The 22,767-nt window shown below is 40.4% G+C and overlaps 4 protein-coding genes across 4 annotated transcripts; 1 reads left to right on the top strand and 3 right to left on the bottom strand.

Moving 5' to 3' along the window:
- Positions 1-1,982: 1,982 nt before the first annotated feature.
- Positions 1,983-2,884, bottom strand: LOC121804087 (thaumatin-like protein 1). The gene is made up of 2 exons (XM_042203634.1): positions 2,842-2,884; positions 1,983-2,650 (listed from the first exon to the last, which is right to left on the bottom strand). The coding sequence occupies exons 1-2, from the start codon at positions 2,882-2,884 to the stop codon at positions 1,983-1,985; spliced, it is 711 nt and encodes a 236-aa protein (XP_042059568.1).
- Positions 2,885-10,014: 7,130 nt separating this feature from the next.
- On the bottom strand, positions 10,015-11,331 carry LOC121778671 (ABC transporter F family member 4-like). Its single transcript, XM_042176099.1, has one exon. It carries the CDS (start codon positions 11,329-11,331, stop codon positions 10,015-10,017), a length of 1,317 nt encoding a protein of 438 aa, XP_042032033.1.
- Positions 11,332-12,028: 697 nt separating this feature from the next.
- LOC121778759 lies at positions 12,029-13,942 on the bottom strand. The gene is made up of 4 exons (XM_042176189.1): positions 13,579-13,942; positions 12,364-13,083; positions 12,227-12,315; positions 12,029-12,160 (listed from the first exon to the last, which is right to left on the bottom strand). The coding sequence occupies exons 1-4, from the start codon at positions 13,940-13,942 to the stop codon at positions 12,029-12,031; spliced, it is 1,305 nt and encodes a 434-aa protein (XP_042032123.1).
- Positions 13,943-20,762: 6,820 nt separating this feature from the next.
- LOC121778852 (zinc finger MYM-type protein 1-like) lies at positions 20,763-22,337 on the top strand. Its single transcript, XM_042176268.1, has one exon. It carries the CDS (start codon positions 20,763-20,765, stop codon positions 22,335-22,337), a length of 1,575 nt encoding a protein of 524 aa, XP_042032202.1.
- The last annotated feature ends 430 nt before the right edge of the window (positions 22,338-22,767 follow it).

Here is a 22,767-nt window from a genome sequence, read left to right on the forward strand (position 1 = left end):
TCTCTTTTCAGGCGGTGAGGCAGTTCTTCCATTCCCAATGCATACTGATAAGGATCCATGTATTGTGAGATCCATTTCCCAAGGAATACTCAAATTGATGTTTGATCTTACTAATTTTTTTTTGGTGATTTCAATTTCTCAAGCAATCAAAATATACAAAGTAGATCCAACAAAAATATATTGAATCTAAACCAAAAGGAGAAAGATCAACAAAATATATTGAATCTGAACCAAAAAGAAAGAATATCAAACAATGGATAATGTGGAAAGTGGGATAAATGTCATTGATGGAATAAGCTAAGGCACTTACACCAGGCTAACAAGCATCCATGGCTAAACCTTCAAGGAATCCACAAGCCTCAAAGTATACCTCTACTTGATCCATCCTTGAACTAGCAATTGATGAGAAAAGCAACCTAGGAAACTAGGAATTGGATACAAACCCTCAAGGGGGGATGAACAAAACTCACAAGCTACAAATTCAATGTTCAATCAAGGAATAAAATGGAAAACGTGATATTTATACTATGGGCCCAAAATTCAAGGAAATGGCCCACAAAATCTAAGTCCGCGTGAATCGCCCGGTCGGGCGAAATGTAAGGAGCAAAACGCCTGTCTGGGCGAACTTTCTGCCCAAATGTACAAAAACGTGTAAAACGTCCGCCCGGGTGTTTTCCATGCCAAATTTCGTCAGGCCGCGCGTTTTCTCTGGACTCTCCCTCTCTTCTGCGCGGCTTTAGTAAATCGGCCATAACTCTCTCCACCAGACTCCGATTGAGGCGTGCAAGATAGCCACGCGAAGCTCTTTCAAAGCCGAAGACATTGGTGTCATTTTCAGAGCATTTGGACGCCATCTTAATAGGCTGATCACTAGTTGAATCCAGCTGTATGTAAAATCCTCTATGCACGGCTTCCATGATCGTATCACTTACAATCTATGCTGCCCAACATTCCGGGACACCCGTCCACATTCCCGTGCATCTGCATCAGACCCTGGTGAATGACGCCCCCACAGAAATATTGCAGACACTCGCGGGTGATTACAGCAGTGCACTTCTGTATGGGTGAGTGACCGATTCTGCCACTCGCATCCTCCCTGAACCGAAAATACTTGTACCGACGCTCTAAAGCGTTCACGATATTCATAAATACCGGCCGGTGCATCTTAAAACGCCGCCGAAAAAAGGTCTCCCCAAACCGCAATTGTTCAGCGAAATAGTCGTCTTACAACCGTTGGTAGGCACCGACGTGGTCCTGGGGGACTACAGCGAGATGATAGATGGGGCGAGGGACCGCCGTCTGCTGCTGCAAGTGCTCTTGTATCAACTGATTTATCTCCGCGGACGTATACGCCCGCAACTCTTCGTTAATTCGCCGCCCTGCATCAACATCACTAGCTATCAAGTGGTGCAAATAAAGAATAGTGCAACGAGCCATATGTATAGAGTTGAAAAAAATATCGAAAAATAGCGGTAGCCGACCGCTCGCCGATCGCGTCAGCGCAATAGCGGACGAGCGATCGGCAAGCGGTCGACTAACGCCCCCCGTCATGGACGAATGCTCGTTCGTCCCGTTCGTCCGTCATGCGTTAGCCTATTGCAATAGCGGATGAACACGACGCTCGAGCCGCTAGCCAGCGTTAGGGCGCGCGTTCGTCCCCTATTGCGGATGCTCTAACGGGGACAATTGAAATATATACCGCTCACATGGACCTGTAAAATATAAGACCTTCTTTGTGTTTGTGTGATGTTTGTGTGATGGAATGGAATAAAGGAAGGAATGAAATGATTATATCTGCACAATAATGTTTTAAAATATATTATTATAATCCATACTTTAGTTTCGTTTGTTTACCTTTCTCCATTGAATAAGCGCGTTATGAAAGAAAACATTTAACAACTCAATTCAATTCCCTTAATTAGTGGATGATGGCCATAATATCCATCTTGCCATTAAACTTTATTTCGAATTAAACATAATTTTCATGGGCAGAACGTAACAAGATAATTGTTCCCAGTTGGGCATGTAAATGTGCTGGTTCTATCATCGTAAGCATAGCTATAAGCTTGTGGGCATCGCGACTTGAATATCTGAGAGTAGTTCGAAGGCGTGCACGTAGCCGGAGTGCTATACGCGCCAGTGCAGCAATACTGCGGCTGGTTGAATGCCAGACACGCGCTCTTACACCCAACCACCGCGCCGTTCTGCCCCCTCACGACCAGCTCCTTGGGGCAGCCATTGTTATTGATATCGACCGGGCAGCTCGTGGCCGGACAGTTTCCACCGGCTGGGGTCACCTTAACGGGTAGATTGAATCCGTCGACAAGGCTCACATCGTAGAAGTCTTTGCCTTGGTCTCCTGCTAATGTAAATTCCACTAGGGTAGCGGGAGGCGTGCCACCTGCGCCATTGCATTCGATTTTGCCTGAGTTGCAATCACCGCTTTGGCATGTAAATCGTCCTGAGTTGGAGCATTGGAATCGGGCCCAGATTCGACCAGACCATGGAGCCGGAATGGTCAGAGCTTTTGAAGCCTGCGGTGCTAGCTCGAACCCGGTTTGGACTTGTGAACCGGTTCCTGTTAAAGCTGCCGGCCATATTGTGAATGGACAATTGTTTCTCACGGTGAATACAGCCGAATCAACAACCCCTGCAACATGTTTTTATGATTTTAGCTTTACTGGGAAATTGTACAATAAAATTAAGTGGGTTTATCCAAATTTATGCATAAAGTAATGTTTATACATGAGAACACCAAAAAAATGTGTAATAGTAGATTTTCTTGCTATAAATAAATATTCTATATTTAAGGATAAAGATATAATGCCTTACATGAAAAACAACATATCGTCAGAAGAAGGGGAGTCAAGATCTTAATATCCATAATTACAGATTACTTCAACGGTAGCTAGTTAATTTGTTATTGAATTTGAATTCAGTTGTTATGTAAATTGTGTAATGTGGCATATATATAGTGTCGATAAAGGCGTTCTAAGCACGCCCAATAAAAGCTGCATTCTTCTATCAAAATAGTATGTAAAATCATGTTTAATTTCATATCTAGCATGAGATATGAATGTAATTGTGTCATGCCTTATTTACATATTTGGCAAAAATTGGGACAAAAAATTTGAATTTTTGGCCAAATTTTGGTTTGTCTCACAACTTTGGAAATTAATAGTAAAAACAATGCATTTAAACTTTTCTCATTTTTTATCATGACAAAATATTCCAATTTCTTATTTGCAATATATTGTTGATTTGCTAGGTCTATACAGAAAAATAACATAATTCACTTGCAGTTTCTTCCTCGCATAATTTTTCGAATGCCACATTAGATATAATTTCATAAAAAAATTGATCTCGTGCGTATTGAACAAAAATGTTACGTACATGATTATTATGGCCAATTTTTTTAAGTTGCGGGACGAATTAAAATTATGATTTTTCTGGCAATTTCAAACATTGGATTTTATTTTTCATTACAACATTTACAGATGACATCATGACATTGATGAGGTATGACTTAACGGAGATATTGTGTTACCTAACGTATTCAAAGTATATTAATGTGGGTATGAATTGACCTAGGAGTAGAGTGGTAATATCTTAAGCCCAAGGTCTCAAGTTCGAGTCCACCGTGATACGGACATTAAGTTTGTGGTCATTTTTCTATAATAAAAAAGAACTATGTTGTTAAAAACTTAAGAGCAATAAAATGATTTTATAAATGAAATTTTAATGAAACTAAATTACGTAGAATTAGTAGACAAATATAAGTTCTTAAAATTGAAATTATAAGATTATATGAGTGATAAACATAAAATTTTTAACAAATATTACGAAACATCACTATTTGTCGACCGGGATAGAAATATTCATAAGGAATGAGAAATGTTGGTAATAAGTACGTTACCAATAACAAAATATCAAAGTTTTTTTTACGAATTCCTAAATGATTGGATTGTACAATTATTATTATATGGATTTTGCAAATGCAATGTTTAAGTTTCCAACATAACTTTTTGCTAGAACATCAAATTGGATAATAGTAGTCATTATATGTTGCCACAAAAACTAGATTTTCATTACCGTTTAATGGATAAAATATTTCATCAATTTTCTTCAAAAATAAAATAGAATTAATCTTTAATAATACATTTTTGGTTATCATCTATATTGAGATTTATACAATTATTATCTTGATATTAAGATTAATGGTGTTCCTGATCTCAAATTCTGATATTTGTTATCCCCCTTCAATAATTCTTTCATTGATTAAAGATTGAATAGTACTAGGCCTGTCAAATTGAGTACCCGTTGATACTCGATCTGAAATTTTCGGGTACCCAATCCCGAAATTCCCAAAATCTAATACCCGATATCCAGTCCCGATTGTGATTTTGATTTTTTTTATATTTTATTTTTTATTTTTGAAAATTAACTACAAACTTTTAGAATTTATTTAATATTATTTAATTTAAATTTAATAGAAAGTTAAAGTAGTATTCAAGAGAAAATAACTATAAATATTTAGAAATACAAAAATCTTGTAATAGTTCGAATTTAAGAAAAAGTAACTACAAACTTTTAGGAATACAAAATTCTTGTAGTAGTTCGAATTTAAAAGAAAATAACTACAAACTTTGAAAAATATAAAATTCATAAGTTATATATTACTCCATCTTTCATCCATGCACAATAAGTCAATAACCATCAAAATTCATAAGTTCAAACATCCATCCTTTATAAATATCATAATTCAATAATTCGTAAGAATCAAGATCAAACAATAACATCATCACAGATTCAAAACTCAAAATATCACAAGTCAATGAAATTAAAATGTAATTAAAAAATTAAATTACATATCTTATACGCTAACTATTAAGTATTAATTAAACTGTAGTTAAGAATTAAATTACATTTAATTATTATAAAAACATAATTTATTAATTTTAGAAAATAAATCGGATAATTCGGGTATACCCGATCGGATATCGGGTAACCCGATACCCGATAATCCAAAATTCTTACTACCCGATCCCGATCCGTGAAGAGCGGAAAGATGATTGTTGCTGCTATGTAAAAGTAAACTCTTAGGTTCAGAGGGTTCGCTAGAGCACAAGGTCTAGGAGATCATGAACTCTCAGAATTCAGTCGTTGTCACAACAATCCCGCTTCAAAACCTTAAACCTCTATACTATTGGCTAGTATAGGGAAGTCGGGATCGAATCCACGAGGACGGAAGGGTTTGGAATGCATTAAGAGAATTTTGGAGGGTTTGGCTGCTGCCACGCAACAAGAGGGTTGAGTTTTACTACTAGACCTAGGAAATTAAAACTAATTTATTCTATATACTGGATCCAGAGAACTGAAAGTGCTTCAAACATAGTCACATGCATCATTCGAAACTGGAAATTAACTTTGGAACAGTTATCAAACTACTGGGTCAGGTAAAGTAAAGTTTTCTAAAACTGCGAGACAACAGAACATAAGAAAAAGTAACAGAACAGATTTCCTTAAATAGCTACTGACAAGAAAGCTGCAACTAACAAACTAAAGCGGATCTGATTCTAACTACCGATTATCTTCATCTTCTTCAGTAAACAAACATGAACTGGAACAGAACAGAGAATAGAGACATAGCAAACTTCAGATCGGACATTAAACATGATGATTAAGCAGAAAATTAACAGATCTAATCTACTAGGTCAAGTAAATCAATACTAACAGAAAATTCCATGCAGATCCAAAAGTACGTACTCAGATTTAAACATTAAAAAGGAAATCTACACTAGATCCATCAGATTCACACCAACAAAACTCAGATCCATAACCTCCAACTCCGATTCAAACCAACAACCAACAAATCAATTCAGATCTCTTCGATCTCAACTTCAAATATCCAACAGTTGCGAAAAGTATCCAGATCAGTAAATAAACAGTAAAGCATCAGAATCAGAGCGGAAACAAAAAATAGAAACTAGATTAAGCATCAAACTGCAAATGTAGCCTCAAAACAGTAACTGAACTTCTGGCAAGGAAGTCGGCGAAAGTAAGTACGTGCAGAAAATTAAAATTGTTTCTTCGCCCTTATCAGGACGGTGTTACGCTTCCAAAGACACTGAAACTACACCACTACTCAGAATTCCCCATATGAAACCAAACGCGTGAGCTAAGTGAGTGAAGTTTAAGAGTGAGCCGAAACTAACTAAGGATTTTCCTATCTCCCCCCAAAAAAAACCCTCATTTCTTTGATATTTTTCCTCGTATTTATAGGCACGGCTCCAATCCCAAGGGCAATCAGTCTTTGTGGTTTGACGTTTATGCCCTCGAGGATTCTGCTCATTTTCTTCACTTTTTGCTCCTATTTCCTCTGCCCCGGTAAATAGAACACGTTCCTGGGTCCGGCAGAATATCCACGCACCTGGACTTATAATTACACGTTAGCACCATGGAAAACACAGAATTTAGACCCAAAATAGATGCATGAAATGAGCCTTATCAAACTGCTCACACTTAAACCATACTTGTCCTCAAGTATGAAAGACAAGAAAAAGAAATAAGGCAAGTTTCAATGCATGTTTCCCCTTTTAACCGACCTAAAAAAAACGTAAACTCCTAGACCTAGACACAAGAACAGATACATAATAGAAAACAGACACAAACAAACACAAGACAAAGAGAAACGTAACACATAAGTGCATAAACTGGTATTTTTTCCTAGCAGCCATCCCCACAAGTTTAAGGTCAATCCAAGTATCTACAGCCTCAGATTCTTCCCCCTCCCTTCTTCTACCTAGTCAAGTTGTCAGTTCGTCAAGATAGCCTTAGTTTTACTATCTGTTGGATTCACTCGATCGCTCATTCCTCACTAAGGATGTCAGGATCATTCACTCTTCATTTTGTCATGCCATTGATACCTTAAGATCGGATGTCACAGAATAGTTCCTTAAGGTCTTTCATTGGGTTATAATGGGGCTAGGGGATTATAGTGTATATCGGTGAGAATCCTAAGGGGCCTATGTTCAAGAAGTACAAGTGAAAACATGATGCGGGCATGTGAACTTAGGGACAAAACTTGGTAACAACCTCACGTGTATGATTTTATCTTTCCCAATATTTTGGAGATGTTCTCTGGCTAATTAGCCTTATTTACCATACTTTTTTCACTGGGCCAGATATATATATATATATATATATATATATATATATATATATATATATATATATATATATATATATATATATATATATATATATATATATATATATATATAGGGTTTTGATCTATGCAAAACCATTCTTAATACAAAAATGCAGAACCAAGCATACAAAAGTCATTTTTAGGTCATTGTAAGCTTATTTTTACGTCATTATAGTAAGGATGACATGAAATGATCTTAACATGACCTCAAACCCAATGTTTATAATATGACCTAAAACTGCTTTACAATGACCCTCCGTGTTTTTGTTTAATTATTGACCATTGGATTGTCAAATCTCATGGTCAGGATTTGGTCTGGATTTTGTATTGAGATCAAGTTTTGTATTGATCATTTTCCTATATATATATATTGTGTTAAAGATAGAACCATTCTTAAGTGTAGAACCTAGAACTCTACATATTTTATTCATTGGATGAGGAAAAAATGACGGTCAAGATTAAAAATCATACATATTAGACTATGTTTTCACGACATTCCGGACTCAACATGTGAAAAAACTCACATGTTGATGGAAGAATGAATGAAACGAAGAAGAGTCCATGCATGCTCTATTTTTTCACTTCTCTGCATTCACCCATTAATAATAGTTTTGGTTGTAATGGGAAGTTGCTGTGCAAATCAACACCATTGGATTAAAAGATCTAACGACATCCGTTTGGCATTTGTTCTACGTTTAAGAATGGTTCTATCTTGATCACAATCACATATATATATATATATATTCTTGGGTCAGGTCACAACTGTTCCTGCCCATTTTCTTTTCTAATTTCTTTTCTTTTTCCTGGGCCTGATGAGATATATATCCATTTTTTCTGCCCATATTCTAACCACTTTTTCTCGGGTCAAGTTATAACTTTCCTTGTCCGTTTATTATTTCTAACTTTTTCTTATTTTCCCTTGTTTCTCAATCTATCTTCTACCCCTACCATCGAGCTACTCCATCCCTGCCCCCTCGTTCACATGGCATGAAGGCTAAAGGTTCCAACAAATGGATACAGTTTAGTATAGGCCCAAAGAGTTCACTAAGGGGTGCCTTTCCAATGAGGCAGGTTCAGCAAGTTCGAAAGAATTAAGCTCAAAATGGTTATCCCTATTGCCTTTAGTCCTTACTACCTGCGTTACTTTTCTCTTAGCATCAATGGTAGCCACTATATTATTTTCAATGTGTTTAGTAGAAAGTGTTATACTCTTATAAGGGAAAAGGATTCACAAATTGACATGCATTCTCTCTTCAATTACTCTCCCTAAGGGGCTTTTGCTATTTATTACACCAGTTATGCATAAACATAGATCCTAAAAAAAACTTCTACTAACTCTTAGACCTAACAGAATATTTACATGCTTGACACTGACTGCTCTCCCCCCTCCCACATCATTCATGCTTGTCCCCAAGCAATCCCAATGAGGTGGAAAACAGGGCAGTTAGTAGCGACAACAAAACAGAGAAAACGAACATACAAAACACAAACTTCTCACACATAAACCAAGAATTGGGGTAAGTATAAGAAGGTAGAACACAAACGAAACATATATACATAACAGCCTCCTCACACTTAGGCCAAGCCATGGACTAAGTGGGAAGAGTTACACAAGAAACACAGAAAATAATACATGCTAAGCACACAAACTTCTCACACTTAGGCCAAGCCATGGTCTAAGTGGGAGAAGGCATAAAATCAACAAAAAACAACCTAGCATGCATACTAAAGAAAACTAAACTAAAAGAAACAAATGAAAAACAGAAAATAAAATTTACTTGGATACTGGGGGGTGGTGGATCAATTCTGTCCCTGGTCCCCATGGGGACCAGGCTTCAAGGCTTTCTTGGGGTATGGTGGTGGTGGTGCATCCTCCTTCCCGACCTTCACTCCAATAGGCCTCGAGACTGCTGAAGTGGTGGTGGTGGGTTCTTTTCTCTTCTTCACTGGCATGGTAACTGGGCCAGTTGGGACGGACTTCTGTGGAGTAGTTCCTAGGGACAAGCTTTGTTGAGGTTTAGGGGTCCTCTCTTCCACGAAGTTTACCATCTTCATCATCAGGGTCAGGGCTTCAGTCATTCTGTCGGTGTGTACCCCTAATGGTTCTTTCAGCCCCAGAACAATCGAAGTCAACACGGATAACTCAGTCTTGAGATCCCGTACATCAGTCCGCACTCCCTCCAGCTCCTTTTTCCACTCTAGCGTGGTCGTATCAGTCACTGAGCTTCCTTTCGCCTTAATGGCCGCTTCAGTCTGTCCCATCTCATAGAAGTAGACTTCGCCGTCATTCGTGTACAACAACCCTTTGTTAAAGAAGAAATCCACATTAAACTGCTCCGGGGGGTCGCACATTTCTAGAGATGGCACTGACTTCGCAATTTTCATCGTTACATTACGCTGCAGATACGCCCCAAGAAGACGGCACGTATGGAGATGGCGAGAGGTGTGGGTAGTCATTAGACGGCATGCCTGAGCTAACCAGTACCCGAGGTGGACTTTCACACCCTTCAACATACCCCAGGTGAAGTAAAGTTCAGGTGTTGTTAGGGTGGAGTTGACCTGCCCCATCAGATTGTAGCCGATAAAAATCTGGGCAAAACGGAGAAGGTGGTTGGTGATGTGGACTCACTGTGATATGCTGGTCGTGAAGCACCCTCCACGTTTGTGCGTGATGAGCTCCCAAGCCTGCTGTGTGTCAATTCCTGGGGTTTTCCTAGGGGGGCCGATCTGTCTTTCATCCCAACCCCCGCTGATGTCCTCCTCCATAGTCAGCAGCCCCAACCTCAGGGACCACTCTCTGATGCTTATCGTGGTATCAACATTGAACAGACGGAACGATATCGAGTCAGTATCAACATGAACTCTTCCTCTGATTCGATATCTTGAAGGGATTCGGGATGGTAGCTTTTCTCAAACTTAGCCTGCTTCCCCTTCGTTCCTCGCTCTGCATACGTTCGGGCTTTCTTAGGATCACTGAAATAGGTCATCTCTCCCAAGAGTTTCTTTGTGACCATAACTTCTTCTAGCAGATAAATGGGTTCCTCGGTACTGTCATTCTCGGAGTCTCCGTCATCCTCCCCTGCATCCTCTTCAATATCTTGAGCGAACGACACTTTGATTGGCTTGGTAGTGGGTTCGTTTGTCTTCTCAGAGCTTATTGGTTTCTTGACTGTGGCTATCGCCGGTTGCTTTCCTTTGAGATTACGCTGCGTGCCATAGCTCTTGTCTGCATTATCCTCTACCTCTTCTTCGCTCACTGGAAGATCAGACCTCGATTTCCTCAGCCTCGTGGCCGCTATCACCTCCTTCACCTTTCTATCCTTCTGCGTTTTCCTGTCGTCCTCCGGAGCATCCTCACTCTTCGGCTCCTCAATTTCTTCTTCTTCTTCTTCTTCTTCTTCTTCTATCACTTCCTTTTCAGTCTCCTCACTTTCTCTAATGGCTTCTATGTTTTCCTCACACTCTTCTGCAGTCTCATTACCCTTGTCGCTCTCCACTAAACCTTCATCTTCTGCAAACTCGTCTCCTTCCTCATCTGGTTCACTGTCAACATCCGGGTTCCCTTCATCGTGGATCTCTTCCTCCCTGTCCTCCTCATGACCACCCACCTCGTCAGCATATGTCGAATCTGGAGCTGGGAGTAATATCGTCGCCTGAGGAGCGGCGTGCGTTAATGAGGAAGAAAACTCCTCAACTGAAGTCATGGCCATTTGTGGTTGTTCGGGGTCCCCTGCTTCTGTAGACTCAGTGTGGGGAGCAGGTGTGTCGCAGATGGGAGGTTGCAGGGAGGTTGTCTGAGATGGAGTAGAGGTTGTCTCTCCGGGTCTGCAAACCTCTGCCAGTCGGGCGTAGATTGCACTGGCCTTCGCCTCTCGACCGAATTTTTGTAATAATTCCCTCACGATTTGTTCTTGGTCGGCCTCGGGGGAAAGTGTGGCAGATGTGGGCGGTGGTTCGATAGGCATCTCAAGCCGTCTTTTGGTGGGTGCACTTGGAGGATCGGTGAGTTCTGGTTGAGATGTGGCTAGTCGTTTAGCAGCAGGGTTCACCAGTGGTCTCGCTGCTGCTCTACCTTCTACAGCTTTCCTTCTTTTAGTGCTTTGTCCGCAACGGGTATCCATGGTATCGAAATTTTGCATCTGGTGATGGCACCGCCGAAAGCTTACATACAGAAAATAAGGAATTTTGAAGTTAGGGTTTCGAAAGTATGAAAAGTGTGTGTGAGAGGGTCAAGCGTGGGGGAGAAGTTTTAATATGAGGTAAGAGAAATAAAATAAAAGGAAGCAAATAAAAACAAAAGAAGGCAGAGGAAAGGTTGCGTGTGACGTGAGTGACCGTACACCCTCTGCAAAGGGATTTGAAAATTATATATTTTTTTTTCATTTTGAATTTCGAATTTCAAATTTGAAAATTTCCCCCCATTTTATCGAAAAGTTCCTCCCCCTTAAATTAACAACCGTGTACCTGCTTGTTCCCTCATCCACAGAACTTAAGAACACATTAAGCAAAAAGAATGAAACACCGAACTTCCAGGTCAAAGAAAGTTAAATAGAAAACATTTCAAGGTTCAACCGCCCTTCAGGGTTGTTCGACATTTCAAAAAATATTTTTGGGTTAAAAGAATATCCACAATATTTACAAAAACTGTTTAAGTATTCTTGGGAATACGGGATCTCTTGTTAAAATTTCGAAACTTCATGTCATTTCCTTGACCCAAGAATTCCCGAAAAATACTTAAACCTTCTGACCAGTTAGGTGATAGAGGTGGGTGAGTGGCTGTGCGATCTTTGCAAAGTCCTTGATGAACCTTCGGTAGAATCATGAGTGGCCCAGAAATCCTCTTATTTCCTTTTGACTTGTAGGATAAGGAAGCCTCGAGATCACGTCTACCTTTGCTTTATCCACCTGAATACCCTTTTCCGAGACAATGTGGCCCATAACAATTCCTTCCTGTACCATAAAATGGCATTTCTCGAAGTTCAGCACTAGATTCTTCTCTCTACATCTTCGTAATACCAGATCCAAGTTGGTGAGACAAGTCTCGAAGGAATTCCCATAGACAATGAAGTCATCCATAAAGATTTTGATACATTCTTCCAGCAGGTCTGAGAAAATACTCATCATGCACCTCTGAAAAGTGTCTGGCGCATTACACAAGCCAAAGGGCATCCTTCTATATGCATACGTCCCAAAAGGGCACGTGAAGATCGTCTTTTTCTGATCTTCTTGATTGACGTAAATCTGGAAGTATCCGTTGTATCCGTCCAGAAAATAGAAAAACTTCTTGCATGCCAATCTCTCCAACATATGGTCTATAAATGGCAACGGGAAATGGTCCTTCCGCGTGGCGTCGCTCAGTTTCAGATTATCGATGCACATCCGCCAACCGGTTACTAACTTTGTGGGTACCAACTCATTTTTCTCATTTGTCACCACTTGGATCCCCAACTTCTTTGGTACCATATGGACTGGGCTTACCCACTTACTGTCGAGAATTGAGTATATGATACCCAATGACAACAGCTTGAGCACCTCCTTCAAGACCTCTTCTCTCATATTCGGGTTCAACTTTCTCTGTGGGTCTCGGTGGGGTTTTGCTCCTTCCTCCAAGCGAATATGGTGCATGCAGAGGTCAGGACTGATTCTCACCAGGTCTGACAGAGTCCATCCTATGGCTTTCTTGTTCCTCCTAAGTACTTCCAGTAATTCCGTTTCTTGCTCCCCGCTTAGGTTGCTGTTAATGATCACCGGGAACATCTCGTTCTCCTCCAAATAAGCATACCTTAGGCCTAGGGGCAATGTCTTCAGTTCCTTCTTTGTTGAACTTGTCTCCTGAGGTAGTGGATTCTTCTTCGCCTCCTTGGTGATTAATCCTTCCAGGCAAATTTTCCACATTAGACACGCAGGCTAATTCCTTAGACCTGGCAGATTCATGACTTTTACAAAATTCCAGAATCGCCTCTGCTAACTCTTCATCTGTCATTCCCAGTGTGTTTACGGCCTCGCACCAATTGGCTACCTCATTGTCAATGGAGTGACTTAACTCAAAATTTTACTCATGTTCCTGCATTAATTCTGCCTCAAGAAATTCTTGGACCAGGGGGTTAATTACATCTACAGCATGCACATTTTCTACGTCCAGTGGCTTCTTCATAGCCCCATCAATGTTAAAAGTAAACTTCTCTCCATGATAATCTAAGCAAATAGTTCCATCAAAAACATCAATGATTGTCTTAGCGGTGCGTAAAAACGGTCTTCCTAAAAGCACTCCGCTAGACTCAACAGGCTGGTACTCACTCATCTTTATAACATGGAAATCAGCAGGGTACAGAAAATTATGCACTTTGATATTACATTCTCTAACACACCCTCAGGACTGATGCACGACCTATCAGCTAATTGAATTACCACCTTCGTATCAACCATTCTCACTCCTTCCAGTTTCTTATAAAGGGAAAGCAGTAAAACATTTATTGATGCACCTAGGTCACACATAGCATGCTCGACTTTAATGTTCCCAATCGAAACGGGGAGAGTGAACATACCTGGATCAGTACGCTTGGAGGGCATTCTTCTCTTCTGAATCACTGCCGATACGGTTTCTCCAATCACTATTTTGTCGTTGGGTTTAGTTTTCCTGGTGATAAACTCTTTGATAAACTTGCTGAAGATGGGCAGCTTTAAAGCTTGGAGAAACGGCAGATTAATTTCCAACTTCCCAAAAATTTCCATGAAATCCGCTGGATCCTCATTTTTCTTCCCCTCTGTAGGGAAAGGGTTTCACTTGCCTTTCTTTGTTGCTACTGTCTCCCTTGGAAGATTCTCCAGCCTCTCTCCTGATTTCTTCTATCTCCACCTTAACTCCTGAGCCCGAGAAGTGTTGATCAGCTTCTTGGGGTTCTGGTCTTTTACCGTTTCTGCTCTGGTTATCATCCTCTGTTCTGACCTTCCATGTTTCAACCTCCCCTGTTCCAGTTTTCTTATCCGGTGGAGTTGGAGTCGACCCTTTATCTTCCTTTGTACTCAAACCGTCATATTCTCGCCCAAATCTTAGGGTGATCTGGCTGATGTTCGCCCTATCCGGTGGTTGCACCGAGGCAGGAATCCTTCCTTAGTTCCAGCGCATCTCACTCAAAGAAGTCGTGATCTAGGAGAGCTGCTTCGCTAACATGTCCATAGCTGCCTTCTGCTCAGTTTGCGCATCCTGAAGCTTATGCACCACGTCATTGTTGGACTGCATGTTGTTCTGAATGTGCTGCTGTGAGTTCACCAGATTATTTACCAATTCGTCAATGCTTTTCTGTTGTCTTGAGCTCTGCTGGCTGGTATTCGGCCCTTGAGGGTGGTTTGGGCCATGCCCCTGATTCGGGCGGAAGTTTCCTGGACCTCCTGGGTTGTTGTATTGTGGGTTCTGCCCTTGGTGACCTTGATGATTGGGCTGAGAATTCTGAGAGTTGCCTTGGTAATTCCTCTGATGTGGCGGCACGTATGAACTTGCTGGGTTGCTATAATTTCTGTTCGCCCAGTTAGGATGGTCGTTTTGCTGCCGATTGCCCCAATTGTTCCCTTCCTGATTTCTGCTTACCCAGTTTGGTTGTCGCTCCTGAGGGTTTGAATAGTTGTTGCTCTGTTGTTGGGGTGGCAGATTCAAATCATTGTCGGATCATCTGAAGTTTGGGTGATCCCTCCAGGGAGCATCCCTTTTCCTGCCTAGGTTCCAACTTCCGTTAGGATTCCAGCTCCCCATGGCATTCGCCTGAGCTTGGACATCTCCCTCACTTTGCTGACCATAGCACTGGTATATTTCCTCTGGACCTGGCATTTGATTGCTCTTCTCGCCTGGGTCCGAGGAATTGTTCTTCCCTAAGGCAATCAGAATTGCTTTCTCCAGCTTATCTATCCTTGCATCTATCCGGTCTTCACTTTGCACGTTCACTGCTTCTAAACTCCCCCTCTTAAGGATGGTGCGAGGTGAGTCGTACGCATTCTTAGCATCGATTAGCCTACCCAAAATCTCTCAGGCCTCGCTTACTCGTTTCTTGGTGAAATTACCCCCACTCGAAGAGTTTAGTAAATCCTTAGATTCCGGATTCGCCCCTTCATAGAAAATGTTGTAAACCTCTGCTTCGCACATTCGGTTACTAGGGCATGAATCGAGCAATCCCTTAAAACGCGACCAATACTGGCTCAGAGACTCATCATAATCCTGTCGACATGCCAGAATCTCCTTCTTAATTGCATTTGCCTGAAATCCGCCCATGAGCTTATAAAGTTTGCCGGCAGCCTCAGTAGCCAAGTATTCGCCTCTCCCTTCAGTGCGAAAGGAAGAGCACGTAGCCTATAATCTTCCTCGGTCGAGTTGGGTGGCCTTTTCTGAATGCTGCAGAGTTTGCATAACTCGTGTAGGAACTCGTAGGGACATTCTATCTTACGATCATAGAAGTGTGGCATCACTGCCAGTACATTGGTCTTGATGTCTATCAATCTCTGAGCTGGGGTGATCACTATTGCTTGCGCCGGCTCGCCGTTCAAATGAGCATTGAGCGAGCCGATCTCTGGATCATTGTCTTGTTCAGCCTCCATTTTAACGGCTCATTCTTCTGAGCCTGCAGTAGACTCGACTTCTTCCTTGATTGGTGGACTAGGTCTTCGTCACTTTCCGAACTCAGCTGGACTGGATCTCTTGTTGTCAACCCAGATCGGGTAGTAACAGGGGAGACTGTTTTCTTGATCTGCCAACTAGATTGAGCTTCTCTCCAACCAAATGAGCTATTCCAGTGTCCAGACCTTATGCCTCTGCTCATAAACTGAAAAGAAAAGAAAACAACAAATTAAAACTATATACACCAAAATCTCTAAATGCAAACACTAATAACGTCATCCATCCCCGGCAACGGCGCCATTTGAAGAGCATAAAGATGATTGTTGCTGCTATGTAAAAGTAAACTCTTAGGTTCAGAGTATTCGCTAGAGCACAGGGTCTAGCAGATCATGAACTCTCAGAATTCAGTCGTTGTCACAATAATCCAGGAGTTGAGTTTTACTACTAGACCTGGAAAATTAAAACTAATCTATTCTATCTACTGGATCTAGAGAACCGAAAGTGCTTCAAACATAGTCACATGCATGATTCGAAACTGGAAATTAACTTTGGAACAATTATCAAACTACTGGGTCAGATAAAGTAAAGTTTCCTAAAACAGTGAGACAACAGAACATAAGAAAAAATAACACAACAGATTTCCTTAAATAGCTACTGACAAGAAAGCTGCAACTAACAAACTAAAGCGGATCTGATTCTAACTACCGATTATCTTCATCTTCTTCAGTAAACAAACATGAACTGGAACAGAACAGAGCATAGAAATAGAGCAAACTTCAGATCGGACGTTAAACATGATGATTAAACAGAAAATTAACAGATCTAATCTACTGGGTCAAGTAAATCAATAGTAACAGAAAATTCCATGCAGATCCAAAAGTACGTACTCAGATTTAAACATTAAAAAGAAAATCTACACTAGATCCATCAGATTCACACCAACAAAACTCAGATCCATAACCTCCAACTCTGATTCAAACCAACAACCAACAAATCCACTCAGATCTCTCCGATCTCAACTTCAAATATCCAACAGTTGCGAAAAGCATCCAGATCAGTAAATAAACAGTAAAGCATCAGAATCAGAGTGGAAACAGAAAATAGAAACTAGATTAAGCATTAAACTGTAAATGTAGCCTCAAAACAGTAGCCGAACTTCCGGCAATGAAGTCGACGAAAGTAAGTACGTGCAGAAAATTAAAATTGTTTCTTCACCCTTATCAGGACGGTGTTACACTTCCAAATACACCGAAACTACACCACTACCCAGAATTCCTCATATGAAACCAAACGCGTGAGCTAAGTGAGTGAAGATGAAGAGTGAGCCGAAACTAACTAAGGATTTTCCTATCTCCCCCAAAAAAAACCTCCTTTCTTTGATATTTTTCCTCGTATTTATAGGCACGGCTCCAATCCCTAGGGCAATCGGTCTTTGTGGTTTGACATTTATACCCTCGAGCATTCTGGTCCTTTTCTTCACTCTTTGCTCCTATTTTCTCTGCCCTGGTAAATAGAACACGTTCCTGGGTCCTTCAGAATATTCACGCACCTGGACTTATAATTACACGTTAGCACCATGGAAAACACAGAATTTAGACCCAAAATAGATGCATGAAACGAGCCTTATCAATCCGTTACCCAGAAAATTAGGTTTCGGGTATCCAATTATCTAACTTTTTCGGGATTGGATACCCGATATCCATTTTGATAGGCCTAAATAGTACTATTGATTGAGTTATATAGCAAGTGGTGTCAACTTCAACTAGTTTATTGCTTAGCAAAGTTCAGAATTGTTATTAATTATGAATTATAAAAAAAATTCTCTTAAACAATTATTTTGACTTTGGGTTAGAAATGGAAAACCACAAAAATCATTGGATAAAAGGTATTTATCACTCATTATTATAGAAGTGTATTGTTATATAAAATACTATTAATTGACTACAAATTTAGTGTCTCAAAAATATTAGATTGTTAACCTAAATATAGATGAATAAAGAATAATAATGAATAATAAGGGATCAAATGATTGGAGGTGGAAGAGAGTGTAACAAATATTCAAAATAGTCAAAAAAATTATTTTAAATTGTAAGTAAAGTAATGGGTGCATAAGAATCTTTTTATAAAATATAAATGCCGCAAGAATGCATTCTTAAATGCCTACATCTTTTTATTTATAAAAAATATATACGTGTTAGATGTCTATATTTGAAAATATGATTAACGGAATAAAGAGATTGAAATGTCTACATTACTATGGAAGCATGGCTGGGTACGTTATCGTTGGTTACTCTGGCTCCCAAATTGGCAACAGAGTTGCTTGGGCGTCTAGAACACTTAGAGCACTAGCAGTGGTGTCTGATCGCAAGGGCCGAGCGATCGGTCATCAAATTGGCTCCCACCAGCTCCCATTGTGGAGTGGGAGCCGATGAACACCTCCAATCACCTCCCGCCCAGGGCCGCTCCATCGCCTCAGCCGATGGGAAATCGACTCTTCACAGGCTCTGCCATCAGCTCCCATTGCGGGGAGCTGAGGCCGATAAATTTTTTTTATATATAAAATTTCTTCTTCTATTATAAATACCTCACAATCTCATTCATTTCATACACCGCATCCTTTTCTACTCACATTTTTCTCTCACTAAAAATGTCTTTCAATTCCTCTTCCGATTCTGACACCAGCGAGAACAACCCAGTCATTGCCCGGATGTGGGAACGCGTAGTGGAGATAACAGAACGACAACGACAGGAACAGGTACAAGCGGTAGTCCCTAGGCCAGTCCGGCGTCGTAAGGCGATTCACCGTAACCACGCCACGACTCACGATAGGCTGTTCGCAGATTACTTTGCCGAGGTGCCTGGCTATCCGGCGACAGTTTTACGTCGGGGTTTCAGAATGTGGCGGCTACTTTTCTTGCGCATTGTAAACGCGCTTTCTGCGCGTTATGAGTACTTCCAGCTCTGACCGACGCAGCCGGCAAGATCGGACTGTCACCGCTGCAGAAATGCACGGTTGTAGTGCGACAACTGGCTTATGGAGGAAGTACCGATATGTTCGATGAATCTCTTAACGTCGCCGAGACGACTGGACGCGAATGTCTGAAGAATTTCTGTCAGGGGGTTAGGGAGACATTCAGAGACACACAACTTCCCGAGGATGTTGGGACTGTATGCACTGGTAGTGGAAGAATTTCCCAACCGCGTGGAAAGATCAGTTTACGACCGGGTTCTACGGCATGCACCCCACCGTCATACTCGAAGCCATTGCCAACCAGCGGTTATGGATTTGGCATGTTTATTTCGGTGTTGCCGAGTCGAACAACGATCTCAACATCCTCCAGTCCTCGCCCCTCTTCAATCAGCAATGCAGAAGTTTAGGCCCAGCCATCGACTTCACTGCCAACGACAATCCGTATAAGATGGGGTACAACTTGGCTAATGGCATCTAATCGTCGTGGCCCATTTATTTTGAAGACGATCAAATGCTGAAGGGGACTTATTTTTCCCAACAGCAAGAGGCTGCTCGGAAGGATGTGGATCGGGCTTTTGGTGTGCTCCAAGCGCATTGGGCATTAGTTAAAGGCCCGTCGCGTTTATTCTACCTTGTATATTTGGTTAATATCATATATGCATGCATATAACATGATTGTCGAAGATGAAGGTGAAGGAATCACAGTCGTCATCAATGAAGACACTGCTGGACCAAGCCATGGTGTTGCAAGCGAGTCTCGTCGTCTAGGTCTACCATACAACAATGATGAGCATCTTCAGGCATTTGTTGACATGCGCCAGGCCGAAGCCCATCGCGCACGCCAACGTGGTATGAATGAAGAACTGTGGTCACGTAGGCACTGCTATTTTATTTTATTGTAATTTTTTTGAAATTTGCTTCTCGTTGTATTCTTTTTTTCCAATATTGTAATACATCGAAGAATTAATTTATTTATGTATTTTAACTTAATTAAATTATTTAGACATTGATTAAAAAAATAGTGATGACGTGGAAATGTGATGGGCTCTGAGATAGGCTCTGGGTTGGGCTCTCATTGCAGAGAGATAAGAGATGAGTCTGTTGACGTGGCAGGAGTAAATAGAGATAGATCCTGAGATGGGCTCCGGAGAAGGGTCACCGTGCTAATGCTCTTAGAACTTTTTTCCACCATAGCTTGTAGTCCTTTTTTTCCATTTTTCTTCTCGTCGTATTCTCGTTACTTCTTACTCCTACTCACTGGCGGAGGGAGCTGGGACAAAGGGGGTACGAGTGTACCCCCAAAAAAAAAAAATTTTTAGTAGTATTATATTAATAATATAGGTATACTGTCCCCTATTGCTATTGGGCTACTCCTGTACAAATAAAATTTATAAGTGGGCCTTTAAAGATTTATATGCCCAAAAAACTTCCCAAATTGGGCCTTCAAATTTTCCACTTTCAATTCATTGTACCGTCCCTGCCTGCCTCAGTCTGCCACCGCCACTGGTTGATCATCAGCCATCAGGTTAGTTGTTTTCCTCAAATTAACGCTCGAATTTTTGTGTAATGTAGTTATCGAATTGATTTCGTTTTCTGGTGTTGTTTGAGTTATTGTGGCTGCCCTGCCTCAGTAAATATCACATGCTCTGCTCCTCGATCATTTAAATACCAAAACCTTATAATAAATGAAAATTATTATTCTTTTATTTTAACAAGATGCTCCTCATATCATTACCAGAACACAACTTGAACAGCCTCTGAGTTCTTGAGAAAGTAAAATTTATTCGTTTTGTGTGGAAATTTATTCCAAGATTGGATTTGGAACTGGGGTTTCCTTGATTACTCATCCAATGTAAGATTTTTGTTGCTAATTACTGTTATATTACCTTTCTTGAACATTTTAGTAATTATTGTAATGAAATCGTGTGCAGGAAATAAAATAAAAAGTGATGAGAAAACAATCCGATCTTCGACAATTTATGTCCAAAAGGAGAAAAACTCATGATAGTTCAAGCTCTCCGGCTTCAAGCTCTCTACCTTCAAGCTCTCCGGCTTCAAGCACTCCACCTTCAAGCTCTCCACCTTCAAGCTCTCCGGCTTCAAATTCAATTGGTATTGTATCTCCTTCAGATGCTAGTGTGCCATTACATGAGGAAGAATTGATTTATGATATCGAAAAACTTCATCATGATCCTATTAGAAGAACCGATATAATGAAATATCCTCCAAATGAGCGAGATACAATTAGGAGGGCGTATATTCTTAGAAAACCTTATCAGCCAAGAACTTTTTCTTTTCCTCAAAAAGAAGTTGGAGGTTCGCGTCGTCGGTTTATGGTTTCATGGTTTGATAAATGGGATTGGCTTGAATATAGTATGGATGAAGATGCTGCATTTTGTTTTGTATGCTACTTGTTCAAGAATGAAGTTGGACATGCGGGGGGTGATGCATTTGTGAATAAAGGATTTAAGTCGTGGAATAAGCCGGACCGATTTATAAAACATATTGGTGGAGTTAGAAGTGCTCATAATATTGCTTATGAGAAATATGTGAACTTGAGGGATGGCAAAAAGAAATCGATTTTGGTTTCTTTAGATAATGTTAGTGATGTGATTAACAACGAATATAATGTTCGCTTGAAGGCTTCAATTTCTTGTTTACGTTACCTATTGGGACAAGGCATGGCATTTCGTGGTCACAGGGAAGGTGAAGATTCCCTTAATAGGGGAAATTTTCTTGAACTTTTAAAATGGTTGAAGGCACATAATGAAGTTATTTCAAAAGTGACTTTGGAAAATGCCCCTGGAAATTGTCAATTGACATCTCCAACTATTCAAAAAGACATCATCAATTGTTGTGCTAAAGAAACAATGAAGAGAATTGTGGATGATCTTGGTGATGACTACTTTGCTATATTAGCTGATGAATCTAGTGATGTGTCCCAAAAGGAACAACTGGCTCTTTGTTTGCGCTATGTTGAAAAGAAAAGGGGAAAGGTAGTTGAACGATTCATTGGTCTTGTGCATGTTGGTGATACTACATCTTTGTCTCTTAGAAGTGCAATTATGACTTTACTTGTTGAACATTCATTAAGCCCATCCAAGATTCGAGGGCAAGGATATGATGGGGCTAGTAACATGAAGGGTGAGATACATGGACTCAAGACTTTGATCATGAAAGATACTCCAAGCGCTTACTACGTACATTGCTTTGCCCACCAGCTTCAACTAACATTGGTAGCCATTTCAAAAAAGAACGATGATTGTAGTTGGCTTTTTGAAACTGTTGGTATTTTGTTGAATGTAATTGGAGTTTCTTGTAAGAGAAATGAATTGCTTCGCGAAGTTCAAGCACAAAAAGTTGCTCAAGCCTTGGAAATTGGTGAACTTGAATCGGGATCGGGGTTGAATCAAGAACTTAGTTTGAAGAGGCCTGGAGACACTCGTTGGAGTTCTCACTACAAGACTCTTTTGAATATCATGGACTTATTTTCTACAATTTTTGAAGTTCTTACGATGATTGGAAAGAAAGATTCCGTTTTCGATGATAAGTGAAAAGCTCAAGGCATTTTGTACTTACTAGAGTCATTTGATTTCGTGTTTATGGCACAACTAATGACTACTATATTTGGGTACACTAACAATTTGTGTCTTGCTTTGCAAAGAAGAGATCAAGACATCATTAATGCTATGAGGCTTGTCACTTTAACCAAGGATCAACTACAGAAAATGAGGGAGGATGGATGGGAGATTCACTTGAACAAGGTAATCTCAATTTGCAATAAACATGGCATTGTTGTTCCAGATATGAAAGCTCACTATAGCCCTCATGGAAGATCAAAACGTTTTGTTCAACAAGTTTCATATCTTCATCATTTTCGTGTTGATGTGTTTATCAAAGCGATTGACTTCTTACTTCAAGAACTTGATAATCGATTCGATGAAGTTAATATGGAGTTGCTCAGATGTATGGCTTGCTTCAATC

Source organism: Salvia splendens, chromosome 1 (genome assembly GCF_004379255.2).
Source record: "Salvia splendens isolate huo1 chromosome 1, SspV2, whole genome shotgun sequence".
Classification (NCBI taxonomy): domain Eukaryota; kingdom Viridiplantae; phylum Streptophyta; class Magnoliopsida; order Lamiales; family Lamiaceae; genus Salvia; species Salvia splendens.